This window comes from Pongo abelii, chromosome X (assembly GCF_028885655.2).
Source record: "Pongo abelii isolate AG06213 chromosome X, NHGRI_mPonAbe1-v2.0_pri, whole genome shotgun sequence".
Taxonomy (NCBI): domain Eukaryota; kingdom Metazoa; phylum Chordata; class Mammalia; order Primates; family Hominidae; genus Pongo; species Pongo abelii.
In genome coordinates this window covers 102560094-102581854 of record NC_072008.2, presented here as the reverse complement: position 1 = coordinate 102581854, position 21761 = coordinate 102560094, and the positions used below count along the sequence as shown (strand labels likewise).

The following is a 21761-nucleotide window of genomic DNA, read 5'->3' as shown; positions in this document are numbered from 1 at the left end:
TAATGTCAACAAAGAAGCCAAAATATAAACAGGCAAGATAAAAATTTCAATTAAAAATTATCTAAAATACTGTTTTCATGAAAGTTATCCAAAGAAAGAGAACAAAAGTAGGACCTATTAATTTCTTAAGTGTCATTTTCCATGCAGCAAATATAATAATATAGTAATACTTACATGTTCTCTTCTCCAACAATGCAAATAGCAGAAAGTATTTTTACTATTTCAGTCATCATGTTGGGTTGTTTGGGGTCAATTGCTCTTGCCAATAGTAAAAGACTTCTTTCATCTCCTAGAATCCTTTGTAATCCAAACTAAAAAAAAAAAAAAAAACCTTCATTCAGAATGTCTATGGAATATATCTTTAATTTAAAAAAGCAACGTACAATGATCTTCCAAAAACCCATACCCCCACAATGAGGTTCTACCTAATTATATGAATATTCTTCAAATGCAGTTATCTGTCTTTGTTTTTTATATGAAATCACTGCATCTTGGAGTTGTTGCTCCTTGATCAGATATGATCTCCATTAGCCTACCCTAAAAATTCCATAAATTTGGAGAAATATGGGAACAATCAGTATTTCTTCAACAAAGAATAACATATAAAGCACATACTGATATGATTTTCTAAAGTAAGATTCTACTTATGTCATTGGGTCTCCCTGGAGATGTCTGGAATTCGTGGTTAAATTGTCCAATATGTTTGTATGAAAAATTAAGGTGAAGAAAAACAGAAATTTTTTTTAAAAGGCTCTTTTGAATACTATATGCCAGTAGAAGCCTCAGTATGGATATTCCCATGCCTTGTCTCTCTTATCCTCCCTGATTCAGACAGCTGTGCTGCACTACAAAAGCTGTGAACCTAAAGAAATGGCACCTGGGTTTTATTAAGTGTCACAAGTCAACTAAGGAGAGAAAACACCATTTTCATTTATTTTCTAAGCATGAATATGTGTGTGCATGTGTGTGCATGCATGAATTTAATAAATAAGTAAAGAAATTCTAATGAAAGTCTAAAACTTGAGTTTTCATTACATTAAGAAAGCAATATATTATTTTATCGTTGTCCCACAAAGTATTTTTCAGATTTCTTATAAAATATTTTTGCTTCATTTTACAGTCTAACGGTGCAATTGGATATTTCATCGGAGCAAAATTTCCATTTCAGCTAAACTTTAGTTAATTACCAGCCATATGAATAGTTCCATCAGCCCTAATTTAATTTCTAAAAGAACTCCGAGTGGCAGATGGGGAACATAGCTAAAGCTCTTAAATGTGAGTTTATCACAGGTCATAATAAATAGGAAAATATATGGAGATAAGACCAAAAAAAAAAAAAAGGAAAATGCAAGAAATAAGTCTGGAAAGAAGCAACAAAAACAAAATAGATAAGTATATATAAAGGTGGCCACTAGATGATTAAAAGTAATGAATATTAGTGAAAAACACATTTGCAAAACTGAGAGACAATGACCATGCAATTACCAAACTTAATAGCTTTATGAGTCATTGAGACTGAGAGTGAAATCATTAGGTTTTAAAAATTTTACTTAATGTTTAAAAGCAGTTTTTAATATATAGAGACACATCAAAAATAAAAAAGAAGACACGAAAAATATATCTGGAAAATCATTAATCCAAACATCAGAGCAATATTATAGTACTGGAAGTTAAGAAACAATGGGTTGTTTTTTATGATCCTATTTTTACATGTATTGGATAAAAGAAAGGAGTTTTTGAAGTAGGTAATCTAAACTCCATGGGGCAAAAAAATTTGATGTGTAAGTCATTTTGGATAAAAGCTTAATTCCTTGATCTGGACCATTTATTCCAACATGAAGTGAAAAGATCACTGCATATTTTCTATTCTGAAGGCATATTTTATGCCTATTGTTTCACATGTCTATAATTCAAAAGATCCATTAATCCATGCTCTGAGCACCTGTGTGCAAGACATTAATGTGGCCTAACTAAAAACATCAATTTCGAATAGTGTAAGTCAAATCATTATGCTTTTCAAAACTGCCAAACTCTTAAGAAACTAAATGTTGACAAATCAAAGTATGTTCTGTTAAAAAAAAAAAAAGGTTCTATAAGAATCTTACTATTATGACTCTCTCTAGTGACTGTCCTGATTAAAATTACTTAGCATCCTGAAAAGCCACGACAATTGACAACATGAGTCAATAAGAATTTAGAACAAAGGGTCCTATAGCTAAATTTACAGATGAGGGGACTGATACTCAGAGAGATCAAGTAATTTTCCAAAGGCCACACAACTTATTAGGAACAAAGTATGAACTATATCTCCTGAATTCTAGAACTGTGTTATCTTTCCATTATGTCATTGTTTCCCTCAATTGAAGAAAGAGATCTATCTTGAGCTGTGAAGAAGCAATGCTCATTATTTCCTTGTTAGGCATCAGATTCTGTTTAACTTTGTAGTCAAAGACTAAGAGCCCAGATTTTGAGAAAATCTGTACTAGTAGTGATGGGAATATTTCTATAAGAAACTTCCAGAAACAGTACAACTAGCATATTATATTCAGGAGTCTCATGTCCACTAGCAAGCATTCATTGCATATGCTGATATAGTAACATTCTTTGCTGATACATGTATGTATAATATATACTTATATGTATTTCCATATGCTTGAGACTGTTTATAGATTAATACATAATCTTATTGCATTGGTTATTAATAGCCATATTTTACATTTGGCAAACTTCTACTTATTGTTGTAATTATTTCTATTATCTATTTTGAGATTATTAAAATACTATGTAAAGGGAATTAGGTAATTAAGTGAATTAGTCAATAATATTTTATCTATAGGTATGAAGAGGTCATTTCTAAGACAGTAAAAAAAATAGTTTACAGAAAAAATACTGTAACTTCATAACCTGAGTAAAGTCTATTTTTAGAAGAAAAATTATTGTCTAAAATTCACAGGGTCCCTTATAATACAACTAGTATTATACATATACATAAAAAGCCCTGCAATTTTTTAAAGATGTCTTATATGTATGTAAACTTGCTGACATTAATAAAACATAAAAGAAAGAGAAATCTCAATCTTACAATGTTCTTAGCAAATAAGTCAACCCATCCCTATAATTTTCCTTTTCAATAGAACAGAAATTCTCTGTGTGGAAACATATTCAACAAATGACATTTAAATTTTCCTACTACCATTAAAGAAAAAGCATTATTACCTAAATTGGGAACAACACTAATTCATTTGCATGATTTCAAAAACCCACCAATAAATATTTTGTGAAGCAAAGTATAACTTTCATGTAAGTATTACTTAAATATTATAAGGATTTACAACATAAAGACCCTTTTGTAAACTGAACAAGCACTCACTATTTTGTTCTTTTTTTTTGTTATGTTTTCTGAACATTTAGTATACTATAAAATCAAAAAGACCTCTGTTCACCTGAAAGAAATTATTGGAGGAATAAACAGAATAAGAATCAGACACAGCATTTCTAAATTACAGACAAGAGTCAAATACAATTTTTCCAATCATTTTTTTTGTTTGTTTCATTGACTAGCTCACCCTCCTGAGGAAATTAGCAGCATTGACAATGGAAAGTACTGTTTTATCTATCTTCCCTATATGAAAGCAATATATTTGAACAGAAGAAACATTGGAATAGGGCTCCATTTTTTAACAGATTTAGATCTACAGAAGTTATATCATCCCTGAAATCCTCTGGATGCTGTGAGGACTTCTTTGGTTAAACTGAAATATCAGCATAGAAATAAAAAAAAAATTGAGAAAACTAACAATAGCTCATATTTTGGAAAATTAAACATCAAATTTATCTTTTATATATGGTTTCAAATGTGTATTTAACCTCACTGTAAAACTTTATAAACACTTATTATTTATAAGCCTGTAATAACTAGTCTACAATTAATTAATACAGCAGAAACATAAGTAAAATATAGGTACGGGGTGGGGAAGAGGATTAGGGAAAAGAGTTAATGCATGCTAGGCTTATTATTTAGGTTGATGGGTCTATTTGTGCATCAAACCACCATGGCACATGTTAACCTATGTACATGTACCCTGGAAATTAAAAAAATAATAAAAAAATTTTTGTTCATTTCATACTTTCATAGTGTTGGGCAAATTCCCACCTTTTGTGACAGGGGCAGAAATAAATACTACTTACCTTATTATTCATAAATGCTTTGAGGCATTGAATAAGTTTATACTGATTCTTCTTGTCAATATTTTCTTGCCTAAATAAAAGAAAAATGTATATTATGTTGTGCTGAAACATTTCCCCTTTGGTGATTTTAATTTTAGTGTTTATTCTTACTGTTTTTTGTCCAGAAGCTTTTCCAGCTCATCCAATAAGAGTCCAAGACCTTCATGGCCAAAGTTGTTAACCCAGCTAAGAAATAAACAAAAAATTAGATGTATAAGTAAGTTAGTAATTTTAAAACATTAAATATCCAAAATAAAATTTTAATTTTCAAATCTGATAATTCTGTCTCAATATTGCTTGTCATTATTTTTTCAATTCCCACTGCTTCAAGTATTGACTCTATGAGGATGACTCAGTGATCTTTACCTCAATCCTAGACTTCTCCACATTTTAGATTGCCCATTACACAGCACTGCCTTGGTTGTTTCACCAGCATGACATACTTAAGCATGAATTCACAAGCTGAATTCATCTTCCTCTGTTTCCATACCCCTAAGTCAACTTATCTTCCACTCTTTGATACTTTATTAATAACATCACTACCCTTTAAATTCTTCAGACTTGAAATACTGGCATAATTATTTGATGACCCATTTCTTTCACCTTTGCATTTATTCTATTTATTCAGTCAACAAATATTTGTCGAGTGTCTACAAAGTTCCAAGCATGTTCTAGGTGAGAGAGATACATAACAAGCAACAAAACTAAGCAACTAGCCTCATGGACTCTAGTGTCTAGAGATAGGGAGACAGTGAACAAATAACTAACTATATAATAAATGTAATAATTGCTTTGATGCAATGAAGAAAAATAAACCTTGGAGAACAGAATGAAAGGAGTGGCAGGTTGCTATTTTTCATTGTGTGATCAGGAAAGATTCTTTGATAAGGTTAGGTATTTCAGCAGAACTCTGAAAGTGAGGACTTTCCAAGTAGAAGGATTAAGGGCAAATTGGGTCATGAGGCATTAGCTAGTGTGTTTAGAATGTTCCAGGAACTGTGAGGAGTTCCATGTGGCAGGAGCTGAGTAAGCAGGTTTAGGAGATTGGCTGGACATAAAGTCTCCTGTGTGGCAGAAGGCTGAAACACTGCTAATGTAGAGCATTATTCACAAATATTCTACTTCTACTTCTACTTCTAGAATGCCTCCTCCAAATGGCCCCTTTCTTCCTTTCCAATGCCTGTGCTAACATTGTAGTTTAGCCCTAGTTATCTTTCCTTTAATAAGCCTGAGGACTCCCAACTGGTGATTCCCCAACTTCATTCTTTTCTTTTAATCATTTTATAAAATGACAGATTAAATTGCCCTTAACCAAAGTTTTCCGTCCAAAAATTTCCCCTGGACTACTTAATACATTTTAAATCATTTGGCTCAACATTATGATGTAGCCTCAATCTACCTTTCCAGCCTCAGGCCTTAATGCACATGTGCCAATAAAATCAGACAAATTATCATTGCTGGAGCCTACCTTGCACTTCCTCATGTTAGCTCATTTATTCTTTCTTCCAAGAAGGTAACCTCAACTCCATCTCTCCCAACTATTTAAAACTAAAATTGGCTGTTTTAAGTCATTAATGTTTTCCCCTGTAATTCCTCCGATCAAATGAGTTCCTTTTCCTCAAAATCTCCATGTAATATTTATCTCTTACTGCTTGACATAATCATAATGATTCTTGCCATGTCTTACCTACCCCTTTGGCATGTAAATTCTCTAAAGATAGTTATATCATTTCATTAATATTTCTACCTTTCATAGTGTTTAGCAAGGTAGCTCATATATAGCCACTAAATATTTATATTAAATAGAGCCAACACTAAATAAGTATTTGCTAATTTAAATTTAATTAAATTTATTGGCTGTATGGTTAATAGAATAAGCAATCTCATACTACCCAAGAACATCATAAACATAAATCAATATATAGACTTCTGTGAAATAATAATATCTATGCTGTATATATTTAAACCATTCCATTCCAGTCTTTATCCATTTCATAGCTACCTAAGGTAAATCTTATCAACAAAGCAGAGACCTAAATTTTTAAGGGAATATCAAAGACATCACATCACTGAAGAAAATATATTTTTAAAATAGCTCATATTCAGAACCAATCGCCATCCACAATATACATAGAAACTCATTTTAAACAAATTCTGCCTGAATTTCCATAACGGAAACAAGAAAAAAATCAATATGGCATTGTAATGATAATTGGCAACAAGCTACTATCCAATTGAGGCATGTAATTATCTAGCGCAACCAGCTATTTTCTCTAAAGCCTCGATAATCAGTGAGGTGGTGGTAGAGGGATAAAGGGACATCAGCTTTAATATACTTAAATAATATGTAATATATAATTTAATTTATCACAGAGAAAAATCAGCAGATATCATTACAGCACACTGTACCCAGCAATAACTTTTACATAATAGGAATTCTGAACAAATTTATATATAGTCCTCAATATCCGCTTTGGTATTTGGGAAGATGAAATAATCCATGATTTCTTTAAATTTACCACAAATTGTTTTTAAAATTCTGAATTTTACTTATATTCTCTTTATGTCTACTGCTATTAAAATTATTACGGTTATTTCTTTCTTGGTCTAGGGAAGCATGATTCACAAGAATATGATTCATATTTGTTGAATTGAAATCAGTCGCCCACACATCCCCTGTTTCAAATGATGCAGTTTACGGTACTTTGGTTTTATTCAGGGAAAATTACTATTTTTCTTAAAAAAAAAAAAAAAAGATACAATCATACAACTTAAGTGTGAGGAGGCAGGACCTATTATTACAAACTAGACAGGGAAAAGTCTTAAATGAGAATATTTTAGGCCAATGGGCAGAGGAGGCCTAGTAAGAGTCTTTAAAACTTTAAAGTAGAGAGAATGAGAACCTGAAATGAGCCCGTTGCTAAGGGGATAAAATAATTACGAACGATGACGATACGCAAGAGGTTAAAAGGAAGGAGGTGTGGCTAGACATAGCTTTGTTTCCTTTTTCTCTTGCCAGCACCACCATTTCTCTGCCTTTCAGACATCAAACACTTTGTGAACTCCAGCCAAGCACTTACTGTTTTACTGCTTCTCTTTCTCTCTCTCTCCTCCACCCTCCTCCCTCACTTTCTCTTTCTCATATACATAGAGTATACTGATTTCAGCCAATACAAAAGTGGTCATGAAATGAGGAGGCAGTTTCAAAACAAACTGTTGGCTCCTGTATGTGAGCATGTAGGCAGAAATTCTGACATTGAAACACTAGAAGTAAGCATAAATCAAGGGTTCTCAAAGTGTGCACTCCAAATCAGCAGCATTGACATCATCTGGGCAACTGTTAGAAATCAAAATGCTTGCGCCCTACCTCAGACCTACTGAATCAGTAGCTGGGAGGAAGATAGAAATGTATGTTTTAACTAATTCTCCTGGTGAATCTGATGCTTTCTCAAGTTTGAGAACCACTGGCATGGAACAATGGATTGCTGAGAAGCAGGGGAAGCCTTTCTCAGGCAAGACTCAGGTTCAGAACTCAAGGCTGCTTTACATGCCCTCCCAACCATACTGTGCCCTCCCAGTGCCACAGGACACAGATCAGGAATCCAGTTGAGGGCCCGGTGCGGTGGCTCACGCCTGTAATCCCAGCACTTTGGGAGGCCAAGGCAGGCGGATCACGAGGTCAGGAGATCGAGACCATCCTGGCTAACACGGTGAAACCCCGTCTCTACTAAAAATACCAAAAATTAGCCGGCATGGTGGCGGGCGCCTGTAGTCCCAGCTACTTGGAGAGGCTGAGGCAGGAGAATGGCATGAACCCAGGAGATGGAGGTTGCAGTGAGCTGAAATTGCGCCACTGCACTCCAGCCTGGGCCACAGAGCGAGACTCGGTCTCTCAAAAAAAAAAAAAAAAAAAAGGAATCCAGTTGAAACAGATATATTTGGTATATTTCATGGAGTATGCAAATTCCAGCTCTGAGTTATTTAGTACTAACTGAAACATCTAGAATGATAAGAATACAGTTGATGACCTGATTTAAAATCTTACTCAGAGATTACAGACAAAGACATAAATTTTTCTGTACTATCTCAGCCCTGAAATAAGAAACTGACATTTCTCATGGACCTTACATTTATGAGGGACATAGAAGACGCAGAGAATAATGAAGAACCAAACAGAAAGAAAAATAGGGGAGGAAAATTACTCTTAATAATTTTCATAACCAACCCAAACATGAGTTATTTTTTCTTTCCTTTTTACTGAGGTATGATTTATATATAGTAAAATTTATCATTTTAACAAATGTATAGTCATGTAACCACCAATACAAATAAGATATAAAACGTTTTCATCACCCTAAAATATTCCCTTATTCCCCTTTGCAGTCAATCCCTTTTCCCTACTCCCAGCATCCTGGCAACTACTTACCTGATTTGGGTCCCTATAGTTTTGTGCATGCCAGAATATCATTATAAACGGAATTGTACAGTTTTCAAATTTTGTGTTTGGCTTCTTTTACTTAGCATAAATACTATGATATTCAACCATTTCGTTGCATGTATTAGTATTCCATTCCTTGTTACTGTATGAATATACCACAATTTGTTTATCTATTAATTACTTGATGAGCATTTCGGTTGTCTCCAGGTTTTGATGATTATGAATAGAGCTGATATAAACATTGACATGTAAGTGATCTGTGTAAGCATGCTTTCATTTCTGTTAAAAAATATCTAGGAGTGGAACAGCTGGGTCTTATGGTAAGTATATGTTTAACTGTTTAAAAACTGCTTTCCAAAGTGTCTATTTCATTTGGCACTCCTTCAGCAAAATATCACAGTTCTAATTGCCCCAAATCCTTGTCAGTCTTTTCAAGTTTAGCCATTCTGAAAATTGTTTCTAGGTAAAGAAACTGAGAAGCAAAGTAGTTAAGTGACTTCCCAAACATCACTCAACAAGTAAGTAGCAGTTCTAGGCCTCAAATCCATATCTGACTTCAAAGCGCATGCGTATTTCAACCACATCCTTAGAAATTACTAAAACAGGACCGGTACACAATTTTCTATAACATCTAGCTAATAGCTCTAATACCTTGCTTAAGAAGAATTAGTGGTGTTACAGAACAGTTTATATCAACATATCTATGCCTAGACAGACAAACATATGTTTCATTATTTAACAGCTTAGTTCATTTATTTAGATAGGATAAGTACTTTTCGATCTGTGTTTTTATTGTTTTTTAAAGTCCTGAGCATCATAGGAAATCTACAAAATACTGTTAAGGACAGATAACTGGAGACTTCAACTAAAATTTTCAGTCAACATTTAGGTAAGGTAGTTTATCAGAAAGAATAGAGCCAAAATGTAGCTTATACTATTTCTTTTTTGATGGGCTATATAAGTCCACGATCTCACTTTTTAAGGTATTAACATATTGGTGATTTTGTGTTATCAAGTTACCTAAGTTAATGAACTGTCTTAACATGCTACACATCCAAGTTGACACTTGTGGTCACATGTCAGGAGACCAAGTGGAACAAATGAACCACCCAAACAAAAACAATAGACCAGTCAGGAAGATTAATGTTTGAGTGAACCAGCAGCCAAGATTATATCTGGAGACTAAAAAGGAAGCCAGGAAGCTTATATTGGGAACAAGAGGTCTGAATCACAGTGACACAGCATCTTCCAACCCTATGTAAAAAAGGTTTGGCTGTATCTACCAGGGAGGCTAATATCTGTTACGCTGCTCAAAAAGCTAAAAATCAAAGACTTTTTTCCAAGTTCACCCAAAAATAAAGAAAATATTCCATCATCCATCAATGGATTATGCTGTGGGGCCACATAGCTGCATGGGTAAATGCATAAGCTTTAGAGGAAAACAGATCTAGGTTCTAATCTCATCTCCACATATTCTAGCTGTGTTACTTTTGATAATATACGTAAATTTTCTAAGCTTGTTTTTTTATTTTAAAAATAGGGATGAGAATACTACCTATACCCCATGAAGTCTTTGTGACTATTAAATGAAATAATGTATATAAAACATCACAATAAAGCCATTAAGAAATTTTTGGAAAATGTTAAAAGCCAAAAATCTGAATGTTGTTTGAATCTTCTAGTCCAAAATGCAGTATGAATTTTAGGCATAAATTAAAGAATCCTTTTCCACAGTATTAACACAACTTTTAATCACTTAATGAAAATTATATTAATTTTTATAAAACATGCAGATGACTAAAATTATACTAAACTTATTCTATTGACTTGCTTAAAAATAAGATTGGGGCACAGTGTCATGCCTGTCATCTCAGCTATTCGGGAGGCTGAAACAGGGGGATCATTTGAGCCCAAGAGTTTGAGGCCAGATGGGGCAACATAGTAGGACCCCGTCTCTAAAAAAAAATTTTTTTGAGACTTTATAATTTAAATATTTGGTACTCATATTACCTTTTTTTTTTTTTTTTTTTTTTTTTGAGACGGAGTCTCGCTGTCTCCCAGGCTGGAGTGCAGTGGCACGATCTCGGCTCACTGCAAGCTCCGCCTCCCGGGTTCACGCCATTCTCCTGCCTCAGCCTCCCGAGTAGCTGGGACTACAGGTGCCTGCCGCCACGCCCGGTTAATTTTTTGTATTTTTAGTGGAGAGGGGGTTTCACCGTGTTAGCCAGGATGGTCTCGATCTCCTGACCTTGTGATTCGCCCGATTCGGATCCCAAAGTGCTGGATTACAGGCGTGAGCCACCATGCCCAGCCAACCTCATGTGTTTTAACTGGTCACTATCCAATTTTGTGTATACTTAATTCTAATTGTATTTAGTACTGGCCAATTCACATCAGAATAGATATGGAAATTATAATGGTGAGGGGGAGAGAATTTTTAGTTCATGTATAATCCTGACAGAATTATATCAAAAATATATTGAAGTTTTAAAACAGAAACCTATCTCAAGCCTTTAGAACTTCTAAGGTCATTATTTTTAAAGGACCCACTTATACTGATCAGCATGATCAAAGGAAAGAAAATCTTACATTTAGTGAAGGTATCAGAAGACTCAATTAACCCTAAATCTAAGAAAAAGCAAGATTCTCCCCTCTCTAGCTCTTCAGGGCAAAGCAAAACAAGGAAAATTTTCTATAAATGTACCTATTGAATGAGGGAATAAGATTGTGCTCCCTCACAGATTCTTGTAAAGGACAACATTTCACAGTTTCCCAAAACCTCAACCTTTCTCCCATAAATTTGAGATTCAGACTCTGAATTATTTAGTTACATTTCACTTAAATATAATGATGTAATGAACAGATTAGTTCAGTATGCTATATACAATGAAGATATAATAGAAAACAGTGACTGCATGTCCATCAATGATTAGATTATCCAAATTAACATCTCTTTCAAAAGAGTTAAAGCCAAAATTAGAAACTTCTATACTGAATCCCATAAGCTGTAAAGGCAATTGGTCTCATGTGAAGGAGTCCAATATTAGTCATGTCATCCCTTTATCACTGTTTGTGCAGTGCTAAAGGCTAGTATAGAGGATTATGTGTTCAGTACAAAGGATTTTATTTCCCTCTAATGGTGTTCTATTCCCATGTGTAATCTCAAACTACAACCTGAATCACTGGAACATCAAATAAAATGAATGATAGTTCAGAGTTTCTTGGGAGAATTCAGAAATTTGGTAAAATTATAACACGTGAAACAACTAATTCAAAGGGTTGAGGAGACTTTAAATATTATCTTGAGTGGTGGGTTTTTGGTTTTTTTTTTTTTTATAGGAAAACATCTCACTTTAACACCAATATTGCTACTGTAATGTTTTTTAATGCAACTAAAACCAAATTTCAGTTGTATATACTTAAGGAAAGAAAGAGTTCCATGTGATTAAAACCAGTATGTAACCCAACATAAACAGTATCATGTATTCAGTCCATGGATCAAATCTGCATAAACAGTAACCAAGAAAACCTTAGTATTTTCCGCATCCTTAAAGGAAAATTTGTTCAGCTAAATAAACATCATAGATAGTTTCACTGTCAATATATATATCCACTAAAAAATACATAAACATGTATAATATATACGTGGATTTGTATACACTACAACTGATGTGGTCTTAGATCCATAAAAACATATATTTCCACTCAGGTTTCTCTACATGAAAGCAAACACAAAAGCTTTGGGCATTTGAATGTCCTTGGAAACTATTCATCATAGTAGATTAATCCATGAGATATCTCTGACCAATTATAAAATATCTATTTGATGTAACACTACCATTTTCAGACATTTGTGCATAAACCTTCGAAGCCTGACAGTCACTGATCATTTATTTTATGTGACTCAGAAAGTCTGAATGCATCAGTTTACCAGTTCTACCTCTGAGTGGTTTTGACTTCAATGTTGTGATAGATTATGATTTCCTTAGAAACACCAAAGAAGACATTCCATCTTTCTCTCTGGCTGCGTTTATTCTATCAGTCTTACTGCAAAAATCCTACTATGTTTCATGCCTCTCATCCATTTTTAGGAGCTCCTTACAAAGTAGGAAATGTGCATTCTTTCTAGCTGTTTATATTACATAAAGACAAATTCCTCTTAGATATTTACAAAATAATTTTAAATGCTCTAGTTACATATAAAAATCTCTTGAGGGCAATAGTTTAAGTAAACACACTCTCTAAAGGATAAAAGTTCTTTATTTATTAACATCAATTTCATAAGCTGTCTAAGTTACTTTGGAGATAGTCTAAGAAATGGCTTATGCCCAAATCTATCTGAATGCCTAACAGGCTAACAATCAAGAATATTTTCCTCCCCACCTTCCTTTAAACATTATTGTTAGAAAAGTATAAGAGAAGGTCTTGCTCCAAAGTAATGATGGGGAAAAATTACCAAAAAATTTGACTGACAATGAAAATACACTCTTCAATCTACGGTCAACAAGGGAAGCGAAGGGAAAGAGTATTCCAAATATTCAAATAAAAGCTACTCACATTTTCTACCTTCTTCAGATGTTTGAAATAGTAGATATAATTATGTTAGGACACTTATTAAAGATGCCTTCTTAGTAACATAACCAGTCAAACTTATAATAAAATGTTAACTTCCACAAGAAAAATGTATTGGTTTATTTTCCTAAGATAAGTAATATAGTTAAAATTCTATCATGCACACCACAGGACGTCCAATTTTGTTTAGTTTTGTGGAATTTTGTTAAAATAAACGTATTCCAAAAAATCACATTCCCAATCTATAAGCCCTGCAAATGAAACAGAGCTCATACCAAGTTTATGTCATGAATAAAGTAAGAAGTTATTTGAATGCAATGAAGAAACATAGAGGCATTAGCATATACCACCCATACATATTCTTTTTTCCTAAACCAATTTGTATGTTATACTATCTGATTCTAGTGGGCAGCAGAGAAATTAAGTGAATTTTTTTTTTTTTTCACAGTAACGGGGTAAGGAGAGTTGAAGGGTAATTGCTATTTGATGAGTGAACAACAGAAATGCAACAGTCCTTCTCACCTACCAGGTGCAGTGCCAAAAACATATAATTAAAGACTCATTACAGAGTGTGATAGCTACGTAGACAAAGATCAAAGAAATTTAATGTTCACAGATATTTTTAGACAAGATAACTGAAATCAAACCTAAAAAGAAAATCATTTTCTTGGGTCCTCAATGTAGATGTCAAAAACATTTTAGCAAGTCCAAATGTTCTTTTTCCTCAGAATGTTATCTGTAATAGGTACTGCTTTAGTCTTTTCTTGTTTTTATATAATATTTTAAAATCCATTCCTCCTAACACTGAGAAAGATACCGTGGAGATTATATGTTCCTCAGTGTGCACAAACATACATTCTTAACCATGGTTAAATATGTGTTTTTTTAAATTTATATTTATTTTTATTGACAAATAAAAACTATATATTTATACTGTACAACATGATGTTTTGACACACGCATACACTGTGAAATGGGTAAATCAAAGTAATTAACATAGGAATTACCTCACATACTTATTTGTTATGAGAACACTTAAAAATCTCCTCTCTCAGGACCAACAAGAAGATACTACAATCCTGCATGTATATGCACCTAACACTGGAGCTCCCAGATTTATAAAACAATTACTACTAGACCTAAGAAATGAAATTGCAACATAGTGAGTGGGAGAGTTCAATATTCCACTGACAGCACGAGACAGACCATCAAGACAGAAAGTCAACAAAGAAACAACAGACATAAACTGTATCCTAGAACAAATGTACTTAACAGAAATCTACAGAACATTCTTCCCAACAACTGCATAATATACATTCTTCGCGTCAGCACATGGAATATTCTCCAAGATAGACCATCTGATAGGCCACAAAACAAGTTTCAATAAATTTAAGAAACTCAAAATCAGATCAAGCATCTTCTCAGAACACAATGGAATAAAACTGGAAATCAACTGCAAAAGGAACCCTCAAAGCTATGCAAATACATGGAAATTAGTCTGGTTTTGAATGATTTTTGGGTTAACAATGAAACCAAGATGGAAATTTAAAACTTATTTGAAAAGAATGGTACTAGTGACACACGTTATCAAAACCTCTGTTACATGGCAAAAGCAGTGCTAAGAGGAAAGTTTACAGTACTAAATGTCTATATCAAAAAGTCTGAAAGAGCACAAATTGACAACCTAATGTCACACCTCAAGTAACTAGAGAAACAAGAACAAACAAAGGCTGGGCGCAGTAGCTCACACCTGTAATCCCAGAACTTTCGGAGGCCAAGGCAGGCAGATCACTTGAGGCCAGGAGTTCGAGACCACCCTGGCCAACATGGTGAAACCCTGTCTCTACTAAAAATACAAAAATTAGTTGGGCATGGTGGCGCATGCCTGTAGTCCCAGCTACTTGGGAGGCTGAGGCACAAGAATCGCTTGAACCTGGGAGGTGGAGGTTGCAGCACTGAGCCGAGATTGAACCACTGTACTCCAGCCTGGGTGAACTTGTCTCAAAAAAAAAAAAAAAAAGAAAAGAACAAACGAAACCCAAAGCTAGAAGAAGAAAAGAAATAGCAAAGATCAGAGCAGAACTAAATGAAATTCAAACAACAAAAAAAGTACAAAAGATAAATAAAACAAAAAGCTGGTTCTTTGAAAAGAAAAAATTGATAGACCGTTAGCGAGATTAATGAAAGAAAGAAGAGAGAAGATCTAAATAACCTCAATTAGAAATGAAACTGGAGACATTATAACTGATACCACAGAAATACAAAAGATCATTCAAGTCTACTATGAAGACCTTTATACACAAAAACTAGAAAATCTAGAGGAAATGGGTAAATTCCTGGAAACATACAGCCCTCCTAGATTAAATCAGGAAGAAACACAAACTCTGAACCGACCAGTAACAAGCAAGGAAATAGAATCAGTAATAAAAAAAAATTGTCAACAAGAAAAAGTCCAGGACCAGATGGACTCACAACTGAATTCTACCAGACATTCAAAGAAAATTTTTTTACCAATCCTTCTGAAACTCCTTCTGAAACTATTCCAAAAGAGAAAGAGGGAATCCTCTCTGAATGTTTCTATGAAGCCAGTATCACCATAATACCAAAACTAGGAAAGGACGTTAACAAAAAAGAAAACTGCAGACCAATATCCCTGGTGAGCATTGATGCAAAAATCCCCAACAAAATACTAGCTAACTGAATCCAACAGCATATCAAAAACATAATATATTGTGATCAAGTGGGTTTCATCCCAGGGATGAAGAGTTTAGCAAGAATAGTTTAGCATAAGCAAGTCAATAGATGTAATACATCACATAAACAGAATTAAAAACAAAAACCATATGATCATCTCAATAGATGCAGAAAGAGCATTTGATAAAATCCACCATCCCTTTATGATAAAAATCCTCAAGAAACTAGGTACAGAAGGGACTTCCCTCAAAGTAATAAAAGCCATATATGACCAACCCAAAGCCAACATCATACTGAATGGGTAAAAGTTGAAAGCATTCCCTCTGATAACTGGAACAAGACAAGGATGCCCACTTTCACCATTTCTATTTAACATAGTACTGGAAGCCCCAGCCAGAGCAATCAGGCAAGAGAAGGAAATAAAGAGCATCCAAATTGGAAAAGAGGAAATCAAACTGTTACTGTTTGCTGATGATATGATTGTATACCAAGAAAACCCTAAAGACTCATCCAAAAAGCTCCTAGATCTGATAAATGAATTCAGTAAAGTCTCAGGTTACAAAATCAATGTACACAAATCAGTGGCACCAAGCAGACAGTCAAATGAAGAACTCGACCCTCTTTACAACAGCTGCAAAATGAAAACAAATAAACAAACAAAAAAGCACTCAGGCATATACTTAACCAAGGAGGCAAAAGATCTCTATAAGGAAAACTACGAAACACTGCTGAAAGAAATCATAGATGACACAAACACATGGAACCACATCCCATGCTCATGGACGGGTAGAACCAATATTGTGAAAATGACCATGCTGCCAAAAGCTATCTATAAACTCACTGCAATTTCCATCAAAACACCATCATTACTCTAAGTAGGTGGGCAGAGGTTGGGAGGTGGGTGAGAGATAAAAGACTACATATTGGGTACAATGAATGTACACTGCTTGGGTGATGTCTGCACTAAAATCTCAGAATTCAACACTATAGAACTCATCCATGTAACCAAAAGCCACCTGTACCCCCAAAACTATTGAAATTTTAAAAATAATCTTTTAAAAATTTCTTCTCTTAGCAATTTTCAAGTATACAACATATTGGTATTAACTACAGTCGCCATGATGTATGATAAATCTCTTGAACTTACACCTTCTGTTTAAATGAAATTTTGTATCCTTTGACCAACATAAATACAACGAATATTCAAAATCCTTAATAATCCCCCACTAAACAAGTTGTTAAGGCTTTTATCCAAGACAAAATAAGCCAAATCTGCTATTATTTTTCTCATATTATAGTGAAATAAACCATCTAAAGCAATAACAACACAATAATAACAAATATATACATGACATACAAACAAAACATTTGTAGGACTAAACGCAGTATGAAGTCCCTAAGAGATATCAGCCTTCTGTTATTGTCAACCTGACTTGTACCTATTTTCAGAAAACTCTAGAAATATAGCTACACCTAAAAGATATGCATTTATACTTGCTAAGTCTTTTCAAACATATAAATGCTTTGTAAAGAAAGCATGTCTTAATTGCTGAAATAACTTTGGCCTTATTTAAAATAACAAAGACTTTCTTTTTAATTGGAACAGTTAAAAGCCAAAACAAACAATTTTAATTAACAACATGGATTTTTCTTCATTTACAAACAAACCTCCATGAAAGAACGCACACCAATAAGAGTAGCTTTTCTGGTTGTGAAATAAAATAAGTTACTCCATTTTGTAGATGAAGAAACTAAAGAAGGTTAGTGACTTGTCTTAGAATACAGAGCTTCCTAATAGTAAAACAATAGAATCCAGCACTTCTCAATTCTTATATACCTCTCATTAAACTATATTATCGACAACATAAAAATCATTAATTAGAGGTTACAAGATTTTATTTTCCTTTCATGAACAAATATTGGATAAAAGTTAAAATATATTAAAAAATCACCAATGGTTATATGTAGAAGTAAAAACAATACCAATGAGGTGGTTTTCATCTTTTTAATTATTAATTTTGGGTTGCATCATCAAGGCACAGGATACTTTAGATAATAAAAACATCAGAGATGTCCAAAAAATATACTTTCTTTCTGTTTCCCATGTACCAATGGATAAAATATTGAGCCCTATCATATTACAATTTATGACTATTGGCTGTAGACACGTCAATGATATATCTGTAAATACCCACTTCAAAAAATGTAGTAACTATTAGTTGATATTTGGTCTGCCACAAAATACTTCACAAATATTAGGAATCAGTTTGAAAAAATAAAGCCACTCACCTTTCATTTGGGAATAACAGTCCTTGGTAACTCTTCCTTGCTTCCATACTCAACATGAAAGACATTGGTCAGCCATTTTGGGGTTGCTTCCTACTAACTTCCTTGACTTCATTATCCCTTTGCACTTTACCTTATTCACTTTGGTTATACTGAATTTTCAATAAACCCAGTAACTATGTTTTGCCAGACCAATCACTTCCTCTATCAATTTTTGTCTCCAAATGGAGTGAGGCCTGAGCTAGAGTATTGCCAATGGAAATGTAAAAGCCATTTAGATATCACAAGTGAAAAAATGAGCAAATGTGACATAGGAGGAGTATCAAAGATGCCAAATCATACACACAAGGATCAGAGCCAAGATCCTGAATGCACGGATGAGTTTTCTAAGACAAAGAATATACTAAGGATTATTCTTTTAAATAGTGGAACATTATTATGTGATTCCAAATCAGCTGTGAGTTCACAGATTAATAAGCCCAATATCATGCTTATATAGACCTCTGCAGTATGTGTCCAGCACAATGCTTATATCTCCACAGTGCTATTTAATAATTCACATTTATCTAATATCCTTTATATCAATGATTCAGAACTTTCCAGTCACGTATTTTAAAAACCAGTCTGGGCCAGGCATAGTGTCTCACGCCTGTAGTCCCAGTACTTTGGGAGGCCGAGGCAAGTGGATTACCTGAGGTTGGGAGTTTGAGAACAGCCTGGCCAACACGGGGAAACCCCATCTCTACGAAAAATAGAAAAAATTAGCCAGGTGTGGTGGCGCATGCCAGTAATCCCATCTACTCGGAAGGCTGAGGCAGGAGAATTGCTTGAACCCAGGAGGCAGAGGTTGCAGTGAGCCGAGATTGCACCACTACACTCCAGCCTGGGCAATAGAGCCAGACTTCATCTCAAAACAAACAAATAAACTAAAAAAAAAAAAAGAAAGAAAAAAAAAGAAAGTAAGAAAAACTAATCTGTATATGCAATTTTTTCCTGCTCCCCAAATGAACTCCTCTATAGCGATTTATTCTTAACTTTTATCATTCCAACTTTCTAAGCACATTTAAAAGAGTTGTGAAATACAATAAGGTGAATACTTGAATCAAACTATGGTCATCAGCAAATTAAGACACATGATTTCAACAGGTAAATCATTATAATTTGTAAACAATACAAAAATGGTAACAGAAACCAAAATTAATGATAAACCCACATAATAACCCATCTCCTTTCCAGGAGAAAGCAACATCATTGCTCATCAAGCACATAAACTGACAGAAAAGTTTTTGAAGATACAAAGTATATCACAAGGTCAGAGAATACCCCCAGCTTGATGTCCCACACCACTTAAAGTATTACACCATCTTAATAAATGCTCATAATGCGAACCTCAAAGGCACTATAAAATTCTTAAGCATTCTCTATATCGAAGAAAAATTCATTAATACTTAATATAGTTTTAGTGCTGGATCCACTTCAAGATATTCTTTGACAGATATTAATTCACATATGGAAATTTATAACTCAATTTTTAAAAATCTGTTTAACTACAGCACTCCAATCTTCAATAGTTTTTGATGAATAAATGTTGGATGTACCAATTTAACATATGATCTCCAGGAAATTCTTTTGGAAGCTGGTATCAAGGGAAGTATGGTACCACATAAAAGAAAAAAAAAAAAAACTGTGGCAGTACTCAGTACTCAGGCAATATCCTCCAAAACAGAATTAGAGTCAATCTGCTATGTTCAATAACACTGGATGCTGCAGAACTGACCTAACAGGAGTAGGTTGATTTCGGGTATATGAAAGGCTTGAAATTCATATTCATATAAGAGGTCACTAAAACTGTCTCATTTGAAGATGTTTTAGTTTTTAGAAGTACTATAACATTATGTTATCTTCTATATTCTGCCTTCATGGATTCCATCTTAACAGAAGATTCCAGGTTTAAACTGCCTGGTGTGAGAGGCTATACACTTACAGCTTTGCTGACCAGGTGGGAAATCTCCCCAAATTAGCTGTCCATTATCTACCATCAGTCGAACAGCTGGGGTCATAGAGCAAATACTGTTATCTAGTGCACATGGATCTTCTTTCAATCAACTATACAGACTACTTGCACTCCAGGTGCTAGCTGGCATCTTAATTGTGAGTTGTCAGCTATCCAACTTCTATCAAAAGTCCAGCTGAGATGATAGATAGTCCAAGGGGAGAGCCTCAGGGGCATTTCTCAAGTAGACCTTGGTAGCAGGTTAGATTACTAGAAAGCTACATTCCAGTACTATTATTCCTGGTCATTGTAGAAATATCATAACCTTGATTTTTTTACTTTTTGGCTAAATGCAGGAAATGGACATTCATAGAAATCTTCTGTACTTTATAGAAAACCATCAAGGACTCATTCTACTGTTGTTGTCCAATATCCCTCATTTAAAGAACCACAAAATAAAATGAGTTCAGAATTAGGAAGAATGACCCTCCTGAAAAACAAACAACAACACAAAAGAGATGCAATGTCATTTATCGGGTAACAGCTATGTCTCTCAATACTTTTTATTGAGAGGCTTTTATTGAGACAGAACTGTTTACCTGATAAACATCCCCCGACCCCTCTCCACTCCACACAAAGAAACTTAGGTCTACGTTATACTCAAATCATTACCTGACATTGTCCTAGGTTTTTGGAAAAGTTCCACCTTCTTTCCTCATTTAATTGGAGCTTGGCATTTTTACCCTTGTCTTACGGAAGCAGAATATCTGCTTCTTTTATTTTAAGCTGCAACTACTTTTACAATATTCTCAAAATAATGAGAGAAGTATTAAAACTCTAGGATGTGCCCAAGACCTTTAGTTGAATTAGTTCATATAACTCGAAATAAATATATTTCAAATGACATATTTATAAGCATTTTCTTCCCAAGACTAATTGTGAATAAGTAGAAAATGCATATAAGTGTTTTAAGAGGGAAGTTAGCCTTCTACTCAGAAATCCATATAATCAGTGTGCCTAGATTCTGCTGCTAGATTATACATACCTTTATATGACCAGTTATATGTTTCTAATTATTTTAGATGATTATTATATAAAAATTGGCTTTCTAGTTTAAAACACATCATTTAAATGAGAAAATGTATTGCCTTGGTGTAGCTTACATAGTAATAAAATAAATCCAACACAAGAACCACTATTTATCCTAATGCCTGTAACATATTCTCCTAATAAAATAATACTTCAAAAACTTGAGTATTTGCTGTGCCTAATTCTTTTTTAAAATAATGTATGACACATAAATCTACTTTGCTTCTATTAAGAGGTAGTATCATTGGATGTGCTGAAGTCAGAATTATGTTTTGAAGCTAATAGTATATGATTAAAATTTCCAGGTCACTTAATATGTATGGTATCAACTTAGTCAAATGAGCTTGAATATACTTGATACGAATTTGAATTGTTGACCAAGATTTTAACAAAAGGCATATAAATTGACAACTGCAATAAGTTTACCATTTTGTATTCTATGTATAAATATACCAGTGCTAT

General features: G+C 33.8%; 1 protein-coding gene across 7 annotated transcripts in view; it reads right to left on the bottom strand.

The window, feature by feature from the left end:
• The window catches only part of DIAPH2 (diaphanous related formin 2), a 905937-nt gene that overhangs the window by 670498 nt on the left and 213678 nt on the right, over nt 1-21761 (bottom strand). For all 7 annotated transcript variants that reach the window (XM_054544831.2, XM_054544832.2, XM_054544829.2 and 4 more), the window contains 3 exons: nt 4339-4413; nt 4189-4258; nt 175-311 (listed from right to left, as the gene is read on the bottom strand). In XM_054544831.2, the coding sequence (XP_054400806.1) occupies nt 175-311; nt 4189-4258; nt 4339-4413 (282 nt within the window). The remainder of the gene's footprint in view (nt 1-174; nt 312-4188; nt 4259-4338; nt 4414-21761) is intronic.